Source organism: Candoia aspera, chromosome 1 (assembly GCF_035149785.1).
Source record: "Candoia aspera isolate rCanAsp1 chromosome 1, rCanAsp1.hap2, whole genome shotgun sequence".
In the NCBI taxonomy this organism is placed as follows: domain Eukaryota; kingdom Metazoa; phylum Chordata; class Lepidosauria; order Squamata; family Boidae; genus Candoia; species Candoia aspera.
The window spans coordinates 252,283,587-252,297,069 of NC_086153.1; the positions used below are offsets into that span (position 1 = coordinate 252,283,587).

Below are 13,483 nucleotides of genomic sequence, written 5' to 3' on the forward strand. Positions count from 1 at the left end.
GCAATCTTCAGGGAAGACGCCCCCGGTGTTTGTTACCTGTGGCGTGTTCCAGCCCTCTGTGCTCAGACCCAGGCCCTGGTCAGCAGATTAATAGGGGCCCTGGACTCCGGCTGCTGTTACTTAATGCCAGGTCTGTTAACAACAAAGCCCCCCTCATATGTAATTTGATCACTGAGGAGGAGGTAGACCTGGCATATATTACCAAAACCTGGCTGGGCCCTGAAGGGGGGGTGCCCCTTTTGTAAATGTGCCCAGCTGGGTTTACGGTATGGCACCAGCTGAGACCCAGGGCAGAGGAGAAGGGGTGGCAGTTGTCATCCGAGAGTCTCTGGTGGCCTTCAGGGGTGCTGCTCCACAAGTGGCTGGTTGTAAGTCCCTATTCTTCAAGTTGAGCTCCCAAGAACAGTTGGGAGTGTTGCTACTGTACCAGCCTCCCTGCTGCATAGGAAACTCCCTGCCTGAGCTGCTGGAGGCTGTCTTGGGGTTGGCACTGGAGTTCCCCAGACTTATGGTTCTGGGGGACTTCAATCTGCCATCCCTGGGGCATGCCTCGGAGGCAGCTCAGGAGTTCATGGCTACCATGGCAGCCATGGGCCTGTCTCAGATTATTCGGGACCAACTTGAGACAGTGGTCTCACCCTGGACTTGGTTTTCTTGTCAGAATGTGATCTGAGGGGAGAGTTACAGCTGTCCCCTTTGTCATGGTCAGATCATGCCCTGGTGGCCCTGAGATTCTCCTATGCTGCCCCCCTCAGCAGGGAGGCAGGACTCATTCGATTGGTCTGACCCCGGTGACCGATGGACCTGGTAGGGTTTCAGAGGGAGCTGGGGGTTATACCCAATAATCTGCTGCACGGTCCAGCGGAGGCCCTGGCTGCTGCTTGGAATAGAGAGGCGGCTGGGGCCTTGGACAGGATCGTGCCTGTACAACCTCTCTTATCCCATTGAACCCGAAACTCCCCATGGTTCTGAAGAGGATTAAGAGATGTCCAGAGAACTGCTGGAGGAAGTCAAGGACCGAATCTGACTGAACACTAGTTAGAGCCGCTATTAAGGCCTACCTGGTGGCGATAAGAGTGGTGAAGTGCCAATACTTCTCTGCCCTTATCGCGTCTGCAGAATGCCATCCAACGGCCCTGTTTAAAATCACTCAATCCCTTTTGGGGATGGTGGGCCTAGGGACCCACCTACAGAGGAGTTTTCAGAGCATCTGCAGGATAAAATCACTCGGATCCGCTCTACACTAGACTCCAAGCGTGAGGCATTGTCCGTGGAGATACCAAGGGAGCGGACTTACCTAGTTATCTGGGAACAGTTTGATCCTGTTGGACCCAAGGAAGTGGACAGGATTCTCTGGACAGTAAACGCCACCAAGTGCCAGCTAGACCCATGTTCCTCCTGGATGGTGAAAGCTGCTCGGGAGGCGACATGTATATAAAGTAAATAAACATCTGTCAATTTTGCTTATTCTTCAGCTGCCCTGGACACATTGGATTTCCAGCATTGGTTGTCCTCCATGAGTACTCTTGGTGTCATCAGCACAGCACTTTTCCTGTTTCAATATTCTGGGTTGTATGTTTTCTCTTGATTAGAATGGTTCCTTCTGTTACCTTTTAGGGCTCCGCAGGGTTCTTCTTTACTGTTCACTGTCTTCATCAGTATAACTTTTCCTGGATCCTTAATTTCACATTTTCGGATTCAGTATTACATTTATACAAATTCTGCACAGGTATAGGCCTCTATCTCTCTTTTAGATGATGCAGTATAACACATTTTGTTGGATTGCCTTGCAGGCATTTTGGCTTGGATGTCATTGTACACCTTAAATATGCATGTTGTTGTTGTTGTTGTTGTTGTTGTTGTTGTTGTTACTTTTTTCTTGATCCTCCTATGACCATAAGACTAGAAAACTTATTATTTTCATTTCTGGACTACTGTAGCAGTTCGTCAGTTCTACTTCCTGCCTCTTTTCTTTGTCCTCTTGTTCAATCCAAAAGAAGTCTCTTAGGGCACTTTTGGATGTTCTTCCTTCTCTCAAATTTTCCTTTTGGTAATGTTTCTCTACTGGCTTCCAATCTAGTCACATTATCAATTTAGACTCTATCTTGATGTTCCAAGCTCTCCCTTCAGACATTCCTGCATTTCTTCATTCATTCCTTATATGCTTTGGCAAGTAACCTGGTCTGCAGGCCAGGAACAATAGCTTGTTCCATTCACCACAATAACATTTTGTCTTTGGGTTCTTATGTCTGTAGTTCTTGTTTTGTGAAGTTATCTGCCTTAGATCTTCAATTAAACCTAAATTAATAAAATTTATAAAGGAGCTAAAATAGTGTTATTTTATGCCCTGCTCTAATGGAAGGATTATTGCTCTTTTCTGATGAGTTAAGGACATCGCTGAGTTATATTTTGTTCATGGAAGCTAGTGGAAACTGAACATTTCAAAATGCAGTGTGTGTGTTTGTGTGTGTGTAATTAAGACTGAAGATTTGTATATCACCTAAGTATCTAGTTGAGTTGATTGTGCCAGTTAGATTTTAGCTTTTGAAACTAGATTTATTGTTATATTGTTTCACTGAGGATTAATTGGATTTTAATTTTTTAATATTGCATTGTTTTATTTTGTATGTGATATATTTGTATTATAGATTTTTTAACACAATTATATGCATGAAATAGTTCTAACAGAATGACAAAAGACTTAAGCGGAAGGACACCCTTCGTATGCATATAAAACTGGAGTGTTATTTCTTCCTATGTCAGTTAAAAAAAAATGGAATAAAAATTTCAGTACATCGCTTTGGTTTATATCCCCAGCATCAATTCCATTAGATTTAATTCGGTAAGAAGTCAGTAATTTTGGAACAGTTTCGCTCTCCTGTGGAGTTGTTTTTCAAAAGTGAAGTTTTACTAGACTGCATATAATTAGTAATGACTGTGGCTAGCAATGTTGCACCTCATAATGAAATGAACAAAGAAATTGCAGGTAAGAAGAAAACGTATTATAACTGAAGGGCAAAACTGTTACCATAATTGAATGTCAATGACAGAATGAGAATGTATAATGGCAGCTGCTGGAATAATGAAGCAACAGTAACAAGACACAAGTTGTTCTACACTCTTTTGTGGTTAATGTTGATAATAGAGTTTTGTTTAGGAAAAAAATTGAAGGCAGTTGCAAACGATTCAATTTACAGCACATTCAAAGAGTTTGTCTCAGTAGTACTGTCTTGAATATGGAGAATATTGCTAAGAGCAATAGCATATATTGGTAAAACAAGACATTGGTTTAAAAAGATCTATTCATAAAAGATTATTATCAAAATAGATGGATTAACTACTACAGTCAAGTGCTTTCTTGCGAACAGGTGTTTCTTATTTGAAAAAGGGAAAGATGACTTAAGGGTGATTCTTTCTCTAAGAACTTGGAATGATGAGTGAGGACAGAATTAGGTAAAATAGATTATTGGATGGAACTGGGATCTGGTTTTTAAAGAACTGCAGTAACCAGGACTTTTGGTATGGTTTGTTTTGTTTTCTGCTTTAGAGTCAGATTTTGACTCATGGCAACTGTATGGACTACTCACTGCAGTTTTCTTTGAAATGTTTTTTCAAAGTGATTTGCCATTGCCTCCTTCCTAGGGCTGAGAGAGAGTGACTGGCCCAAGGTCTCTCAGCTAACTTTGTGTCTAAGGTGGGACTAGAATCACTGTCTCCCAGCTTCTAGCCTGATGCCTTAAACACTACAGGTAGTCCTCGACTTACGATCATACGTTTAACAACTGTTTGAAGTTACGATGGTGCTGAAAACAGTGACTTACTACTGTGCTCACACTTACGACCATCACAGCATCCCCCTGGTCATATGATCAAAATTTGGGCGCTTGGCAACCAGCATGTATTTATGAGGGTTGCAGCATCCCAGAGCCATGTGATTGCCATTTGTGACCTTCCCAGCCGGCTCCTGACAAGCAAAATCAATGGGGAACCATGTGATTTGCTTAACAACTGCAGCAAAAAAGGCCGTAAAGTCGGGCACAACTCACTTAACAACTGCATTGCTGAGTGACAGAAGTTCCGGTCCCGATTGTGGTCATACGTTGGAGGACTATCTGACACCAAACTTTGCTATGGTACTTAAACAATATTTGTAGTACAGTATATCAAGATATAAGTATCTAGAGAGAGGCTGTTCCACAGAGTAGGTGCTGCTAATAAAAAGAGTGCCAAACTTATTTAGTGGAAATAGGGATGACTAGCAATTTCTTCCAGGATGTAAGAATCAGATGGGTCAATTCCAGTTGGAAAAGGCAGTCACATTAAGCTACATAAAGCTACATAGGTAATGATCAGCACTTTAAATCAAACCTAGAAGCCAACAGGAGGCCAGTACAGAGCCCAGAGCCTAGATGTAATATGCTCCTGGCAACTAATACCAGGTAATAACTGGGACTAGCAAAAACTTCCAAGTTGTTTTTTAAGGCAGCCCAGAGCCAGTGCAATAGCCCAAATGAGCGGCAAGGATGGCATGAGTAACCATCAGAAGATCCTCCTACTCTAGAAAGGAGCATATCTGGTATACTAATCAAAGTTAGGCAAAGTTGTAGGAGGACCCAGTGGAAGCAGTCCTGCTCATCCTGCTCATCCACAGCTAATCTCTAATGTGGCCAGGGTGATAATTATTCAGCATTCCCATAGATCATTTAGTGTGGATGCTTCCAAATTTACATTATATTTGTGGAAGAGCAGGCTGCTTGAAAAAATTGCAGGCCCCTGTGCTGCCTTCTTTCCCTCCCATCTGAGCCTTCTCCCCAGTGTCAGCACAGCAGAGTTGCCAATAAAGCTGCAACCTTGACACAGGCATGGGAGGAGATGCATGTTTTGGAGCTCTGCAGCCACCAGCAAACAGAGTACAGCAACCAAATGAAAGAAGGCATTTTTCCTTCAGAAGGAGTGGACAGTCCAAAAGAGAGGAAAAGAAGCATAGCAGCCCAGCAAGACAAAGCACAACTTAAAAAAGGTTCAAGAGCTCTACAGGCTGGCCATTAGCAGAAAAAGAAGAAGAAATCTCAGAGAGAGGGGACTTTAGACAGAGCAGGCTTAAGAAAGAAACAGCGATGCATCCTAGTAATAGAGTATAATATAGAGAGCAGTGTTTCTCAACCTTGGCAACTTTGAGATATGTGGACTTCAACTCCCAGAATTCCCCAGCCAGGCATGCCGGCTGGGGAATTCTGGGAGTTGAAGTCCACGCATCTCAAAGTTGTCAAGGTTGAGAAACACTAATATAGAGTAATGGATAACAGAGTAACAGGTAATAGTAATATAGTATATTGAATAGTAATAGTACAGAGTATAGTAATTGAATAGTAATAGTATAGTAATTGTCATAGTAATAATAATTGAATAGAAATAGTATAGTAATTGTCATAATAGTAATTATCATAGTAATAGTATAGAGATGGCAGTAGAACAGAATATAGGAAGCACTCACATATCACTTTTCGTAGGTTTGCTTTATACAAAATGAAACTTCTCCCCAACCCTTATAGGAGATATAAAGAAACCACCCATCCAGGGTCCAGTACTTCTATGACTCTCTTGAGTCTGGGTCAATCCAATTGAGTACAGTTTAAGAAAGAACACATGAAAATATTCCCTTGAGATAAAATGGGCTATACAAATAATAAACTAGTGGAGGAATTCTCAATTACTGCATCTTGGATTTAAATCCATCATTCTTTTAACTGTGTAATATTAACCCTAGTGCTGAATGAAAATATTCCTATGTTCTGCATGCCTCTCAATAAGCATGCCTGCTATCTTCCTTTCTCTGTGCCCATTTGTTGACTTTGGCTGGTCACAAGTAGAAAGTAGGATCAAACTAATTAACACATCTAACAACCCATTTTTCTATGCATGCTGAAGGAGAGCTGCAAAGATTTGTGTGTCATATTAGGTAACAAATACTATGATTTTTATAGGTCATTTTATAGTATTTAATATATATATTTAATCCACTCTCCCAGGGACAGTCCGATGGTCAGGTTTAAATAATAACTGAAAAAGGAGGCTTCGTCTCATTTGTGCTAAAAAGACTACTCATACATATTCATTTGCTGAAGAAGCAATAAACAGAACAAGGTACCCACATTATTCAGAAAAATGTCTACGAATAACAAAATAACTTTATTTTTAGTCTACCAATAGAGGCAGACTATAAAGTTGATAGAAATCTTATATCAAATACTCTCCCACATCTTTAATCACTGTAGAATCTTAGCTGTAGGAAAAATTAATCTTTTCATTTGCTCTGATTTCAACTTCACAGTCACAAATTCAAAGCACAAATTTTAATGTGTCAATATAAACTCCTTTATTAACCCACACAGCTCTATATCTGGACCAGCTTAATAAAGTTGAGACAAAAATCTATGAATCTGATACCAATAACATTTGATATATAGACAAAATTCTGGCTGCATGAATGTCAGCTTGTTGCATGGGAAAAAGGCAATATTAAAGAATAAAACTGCACACAAAGCCTTTAATAATATGTCACCCATTGTGTAATCTTTATTAAAGCAAAAATAAATGTGACTCAAAATTCCAGGTCACTTGATTGGCTTCACTGTCACGGATATGAAGCTAGTATTTAAAGACCTAAAAGTTAAGTCCAATAACATAACTGAAAAAATGTGGAGCTGCAATCAAATAATGGCTGACTTTTTTTCCACTAAATATCAGGATTATATTAAATTAAATGAACATATAAAATCCTGATCAGCACTGAAAATAATAGCACAGAGCATATGTGCAATAGGGTGCCATATTGTTAAATAAGCAACTGATTAGGTCTATAAACCTACACATTAAATGCTTTCAAATGGTATTTTATCTTACTATTTTCCCTATAGGGTGACAACTGAGGGCAGTTGAAATCTCATGATCTGTTAAAATAACTGAAAAATCTTTCCACTGTGTTGCATTTGAATATGAAATTTTGGTTGCTTTTCTGTGCATGTGTAAAATCTGAACACAAAATAATTAAAGTCCTTTGAAAGACCGTGTAGGGTCATCTAAAGCATGGGGGGGGGGGATTAAAATACTCACGTGGATAATCTTTTGGATGTGATTTCTCTGACCAGTTTCCATAAAAAGTAAGCCTATATTTAGCAGTTCCACAGGCACAGCAGTCTAAGATGGGCTTATCTGTCACACCTTCCATGGCTGAGTCTAATAAGAAATAATAATGTAAGGCATTATTTTATGTAATACATGACTATAAAAGGGTAGTATTATACACTAACAAGACACTAGGCAACAGATTTTGTACCAATTCAAAGGCAATAAGCACATCTAAGGAGGGATTTCATTAAATGAAACAGAATTACCACCCTATACAGAGTAAAGGTTGCCTTATGTCCCTTCTGTCTGTCAGAAATCCCCAAGGATGAGGGTGGATGGACCCTAAAATAGGCATGCACATAGCAATTTCCCAGGATCCAGAACTACCATGAGTTTCTTCTTTGGAGGGGTACCTAGGACTTATATACTAGAATAGTATCTACATCTGTGTGCTTACTTGCACCTGTTATTTACATCTTCCTGTCAAGACAACATGAGGCCAAGGACATTTCTGCATCATATCACTCTACACTCCATTCTTTCAGGTGGTATTATATAATTCCAAGAACATTTCTGTACCATATCATCCATCCTTCCTTTTGTAAGTAACCATAGGCTTCTGTCAAGGAATATGTACTATAAAGATTAGCTTGCAAGCCCAAACAATTATTCTTCCTTATTTATCAGGCTGATTAACCAACAAAAATAATTTAAGTTATTAAAAAGGTTTTCTGATGAATAAATCAACCAGACAACAATTACTGTATATGCTATATAATTGTTTGTGTACACACACACACACACAACGTTCTTCTTCCCATGGATAAGAGAGTAAATATTCTTGAAAATGGATCTGGAACAGTACATAAGCATTTCATTGATAAACAAAATAGATATTTTCAGTACTTTCTATAGGGAGGTATTTGTTGGCCCTCAAAGAACTGAGTAAAATACTGCATGGCTGGAAAACATAGAATTGATTCATCTAAACTTTCAGCCAAGACCCAATTTGAATTTGAGATTTAAAGGTTCAATTTGAGTTTGTAAAGCAATTGTTGAAGGCATCAGTATTTGATTTTTATTGATTCAAGATTGGAATCAACAAAATATTTTTTCATAGGTTATAATAGGGAAGCATCCAAATGCCTGCAGCTTCTATATTTTCTTGACAGAATGGGTTGAAAATAGCTAGCATGATAGACCAGAGGACATTACTCTGCATAGATTCAGCTGTATAGCTTCAAGACTTTCAGCACAATAAACTTCTTAAATATTCCTTTATACTTCTGTTAAGGCATAAGGAAAGGATAGCACAGCAACTTCCAACTTGTCCAACAAAGAACTTCTAGAACATTGTGCTGAACCAATGCATATGTGTCCTATTCCAGCTTAAAAATTAAAATGCCATTTTTTAAAAAAATAAAACAAGCTCCTATTAAGATTGAAGAATCCATTACTCTCCGGCTACTTGCTTCTTTAAGCTGGCAAGTTGGCTCATTGGCAAGGTTAGCATCTTTGGGGAATTTTTTTTTCCCTTGTCAAAAACAGTCTGAGGGATATGTGTCAGTGCATGTATGTGCTATCACTATTGCATATAAAATACACTATGATATAAAGTACAGATGGGGTTCTTTTTCAGTATAAAACTGCAGATAAAAAATAATTAATACTGAAAACTTGACTCTGTGAGTATTGAGGACCCAGGACCTATGTTCATCTTCTTCCTCTCATAGTAGTCTTCCGCATAATATGCCTGTATGTGTTGCTCCTTCTCCTTGCTCAGTTACAATGGATATTCTTGAGTCAACCCAGGCACAAGATTCCATGTGGCTTCCTGGTTGCTGTGTCCTTCTTCTTTGGAGTAGCTTGCTTGTTTGATGACAGAGGGAGTTACCCTACTCATGCCATGTGGTTCATGCTGGCTTCTCCATTTCACCAGGCTCTTTCACAATTTATGTGGTTGGGCCTCTCAAACTCACTGCTGGATTGAAGAGTTGCCCACAGACTGCTCATAGCAGTCTGAACAAGTAACAAGTGGCCCCAGGTAGAATGACTGAGAGGCCAGTATGCCCATGCCCATACCCACCTGTGCTACCACATCCTGGACCAGTGCAATAACCCAAAAAGGAAGTGAGAAATAGGATAGGCTCAGTGTTGGAATAAAATAGTGTATTTTAAGAAAGTGTATTTTGCTGCCAAAAGCAAGGCTACTGTCCTAACTACCAGGAAACACACTGAGACAATGAACTGGTCTCTACTATTTATTACTAGTACTTAACAAGAATCCTAACAAACTGAAGAAGCGTGGGAAAAACCCAGACATATAACCCCCAAGGTTTAAGGCGGTCCCGATCTGTGTCTCTTTGAATGGCTGAACAACGCATGCGCTTGACAGTCTGGATGGGAGCCCCCTGCTCGCCATCCTTACTCATGACATCACCCTCCCCTCCAGATTCACATTCCATTTCAGCCCCCTCCCCTCCAGAGTCTTGATAAGATGTGCTATCTGCTTGTAAAGTCCCATGGGAATAGCCCATTTGGCAGCTGGTCCCTTCAGCAGGCCTAGGATGAAAGTGACTCTGGTTCTGTCTGTGAGAAACTCTGCGGGTCTGCTGTCGAAGAACATAGTACACTGTGTGAGAAAGATTCTCAGCTGTCCTGCTTCTCCTCCAAATTTCTCTGGTAGACTGCCCTGGGATCTCAACATTACTGGTGGAGCTGCTGCTGCTGCTGGTGGTGCCGGTTGTGGGTTAATCGGAGCTGGTTGTTGTAACTGCTGTAGCATGGCAGCTTGTAATGTGTTGATCTGGAGATCTACTTGTTGCTGGTGTTGTTGTAGGGCTGCTGCCAATTGTTGGATGGCGAGCCGCATTTCTTGGTTTTCTGAAGACATTTCTAAACGTATCTCCTTAATTGCTTGTTCCTCCCTCTTTCGATGGGAGTAGGAGTTTGTTAGGATTGATGTCCTAACTACCAGGAAACACACTGAGACAATGAACTGGTCTCTACTATTTATTACTAGTACTTAACAAGAATCCTAACAAACTGAAGAAGCGTGGGAAAAACCCAGACATATAACCCCCAAGGTTTAAGGCGGTCCTGATCTGTGTCTCTTTGAATGGCTGAACAGTTCCTCAGTGCTACGCATGCGCTTGACAGTCTGGATGGGAGCCCCCTGCTCGCCATCCTTACTCATGACAGCTACATACTTATATAAGATATTTTCCTCACGTAGTTTAATTCTAGAATTTCAGTTTTGCTCCAGAAAACTGGTAAAGCAAACGTTTAATAATCAGTTAGGAAAAAGAAATGTTATTTATGCTAATTCAATTTTACTAAGAACTTTGTTGGTATGCAACATATAGGAACTCTACACTTCGCAAATATATTTTTGAAAGCAAATATATCTTTCTCTCTGTGTGTAAAGCACAACTCTAGGTATTTGTAAGTGTCAGCTGACTGCATGTGTACCCTAGAGCTCCAGAGTACATTTGTGATCTTGAACTTATAAGTTTAACCTAGACATGGCCTTTTATTTACAAATGACTTCAAGTTCAGCTGAAACTCTGCCTGGTCGGAATCAGGAGCGACAGAGGTTACTGAAAGAATTTGCATCCTTCATTTGTTACTTCTCCATCCACCTTCTGATTCCCTCTCCCCATTTTCAAAATGATACTACCTACTGTCAAGAGGCCCGTAACAGAGTTCCATATGTTAGTGAAATGCCATGAATACACATGTACAGACAGGGAGATATTGGCAAGAGAAGTATTATGTTGTAGAATTCTAGGATATCGATAATATTGATCCTCCTTGTTTTCCCTTCCCACATTCTGGTGGTCCCATCTTAAAATATTAGAGAACATTGAAAGACATAATTTAGGGAGAAGATTTCTATCAAACCTTCTCCCATTTTGATAGTATAAATAAATGTTCCTGGGTATACTTCCAAACAACAATTCTTCATATAGAAATGGAAGCCCCAGAAGAAGGCAATATCATGTCCAACACTCTCTTCACTGTGTTAACAGAGTCTAGTGGTATTACAGGTAGAATACAATGACGTGTAATGTAAGCAAATGCCTTGTACCTATACTAATATTTAACTTCAAAGTAAAAAAATAAAAACATGCTGTAAAAAGAGAGTTTCGAAACATGTTCAGATGCAGAATGTTTTCCTCTTTTAGAAACAAATGGAATGCAATTCAGGTTCCTGACAAATTGTTTTGGCTTTTAATGCTTCCTTTGACTCTTCTGCATTCAAGAGTACAAAACAGATATCTCAATTTCATTTATGTAACTTGCTCCACTGACTTCACTGAGCACATTCACCCTTTATGACACAAAGAGCTGTTTCAGACTGAAAGCAATCTGCATTTCTAAGTGTGAGAGCCTGGCCAGTGTCAGATATGTCATGTTTATTAAATTCAGTTAAGCATCTTAGAGCACAGACCTTGGGATATTTAAGAAAGAGTATCAAAGTCAAGGCCAGATTATGCTAATCCAGGATCCTTGGGTCAAAGGGGAAAAGACAAAGGCCATCTCCCTGGGAATCCTTTACAAATGACTGTTTTGGAAAGAATAAACAGCCACAAGTAAAATCAGTTTATTGCAATTACCTCTGCAATGCTGTGCAAAGGAATCACTAGGCTTGTTCAGGAAGATCCAGAAAGCGTTCTCTGGAAGGCTTTAGCATAAAAATTATACATTATTAATTTAATCTCAAGAGAAATTAAATATCTGAAGGACCTGCACTTTACAATCCTTCTAAGCAAATTGTTCAGGCAAATGAAAATGTGGAGATACTGTAACATGGCCAGTACTGTTGTAAAGTTGAATTACCTGTTCAGTTTTCTTCTTTTAATGAAAAGGGAAGGAATTACATCTTCTCCTCTGCCAAAATATTTTAGGTTATCTCTGTCCCTGTATGGAACAGCAGTGTGAAAATGGCACTATAAGCCTATATGAAGCAACTTGCATATTTATGATGACGATTGCATAAAAGCCTACCTTGCATTATCTTTCCACCCAAGGAGATGAAGGGAAGATGAGTGGATATAACTTCCCCTATGCTACTTGCTTCTCTCAGCAGGCATATTAGCTCATTGGCAAGGTTAGCCTCTTCTAGGGATGTATTTTTTAAAATTATTTTTTAAAGTCTGAGGTGTGTGCTCCCCATAAGATAGACCAGACTAAGAAACAGACACTGTGCAGACCTAAAGCTACTTTTATTGGAACAGCTCTAGTAACAGAATCTTGCAGGTCTGAACATGCTTCCTTTCCTCCCTCAACTAAAAGAGAGAAAAGTTATGGACATATCATATTTGACAGAGAGTTAGAAGAATGGAAACAGAAAGGAAATATTGTTCACTATACCTTGTTCACACAACCTCTTGGTGAGAGAACCCTCATCTTGAAAATAAATAATTCGCTTTTGTACAATACTTGCTCTGTTGGAAAGAGAGAAATACAGCATTTATAAAATGCATTCAATAATTAATATATTATTTTTTGTAATAACTTTATTAAAATTTTAAACAAGAAAGATAAAAACTAACAAGAATATTTATAATGAGAGAAACAAAGAAAATAAAGAAAGAGAACAAAGCCAAAAGTACAGAAAAAAAGAAAGAAAAAGAAGTATAAAGAAATGACTTCCGATTTTGTTTTACAACAGTAATAGATATAGATTTAAACTGAATTCTTACTCTAGGGTTACAGCATAACTTTCATTTTTTCTATCTAATATTTTTTCTAATCATCAAACCCATATATCATAATTCCATTTTTTTTCCTGTTTCAATCAAAAAGTCCAAAGGGGGTTTCCAATCAGCATTGAACTTAATCAATGTCTTTTCTCTAACCAATTTAGCCATCTCGGCAAGCTCCATCATCTTCACAATCCACTCTTCCACTCTGGGTAATGTCAAATCCTTCCACCATTGTGTATATAAAAGTCTTGCTGCTGTTATCATGTATAAAAACAAAGTTCCATGAGTTTTCTCCAACTCTTAATAATATGTTAAAAGTAAACTCAGTTCCACAAATAACATTATTTTCATTATATTCGTGTAATAGCTTAAATCTCAGTAAGCCTATTCGGAGATAAGAATCAAAGTAAGGTTTTCTTTATCAATTCCCACCTCCTAGCACCCTTCTCACTTTCAATAAATCATACTGTACATGGATGATTGAAAACTCCATGGACTATGGAGGCAGTGGATGTCCTTTGGGCATGAAAACAAAGTTCCCCTCCCTTTCCCCTTCTTGTTGCTACGCCATAAAACTCCACATATTTCTCAAGGAACACCATGTCTTATCTTATTCAGCAGCCTCCACCTCATTTATAAGGAGA

The 13,483-nt window shown here is 39.2% G+C and overlaps 1 protein-coding gene across 1 annotated transcript in view; it reads right to left on the reverse strand.

The window, feature by feature from the left end:
• Positions 1-13,483, reverse strand: part of SPON1 (spondin 1) — a 343,853-nt gene that overhangs the window by 227,505 nt on the left and 102,865 nt on the right. Inside the window, exons 4-5 of the mRNA XM_063289510.1 lie at positions 12,505-12,578; positions 7,114-7,236 (exon numbers count right to left, since the gene is read on the reverse strand). Of these exons, the coding sequence (XP_063145580.1) occupies positions 7,114-7,236; positions 12,505-12,578 (197 nt within the window). The remainder of the gene's footprint in view (positions 1-7,113; positions 7,237-12,504; positions 12,579-13,483) is intronic.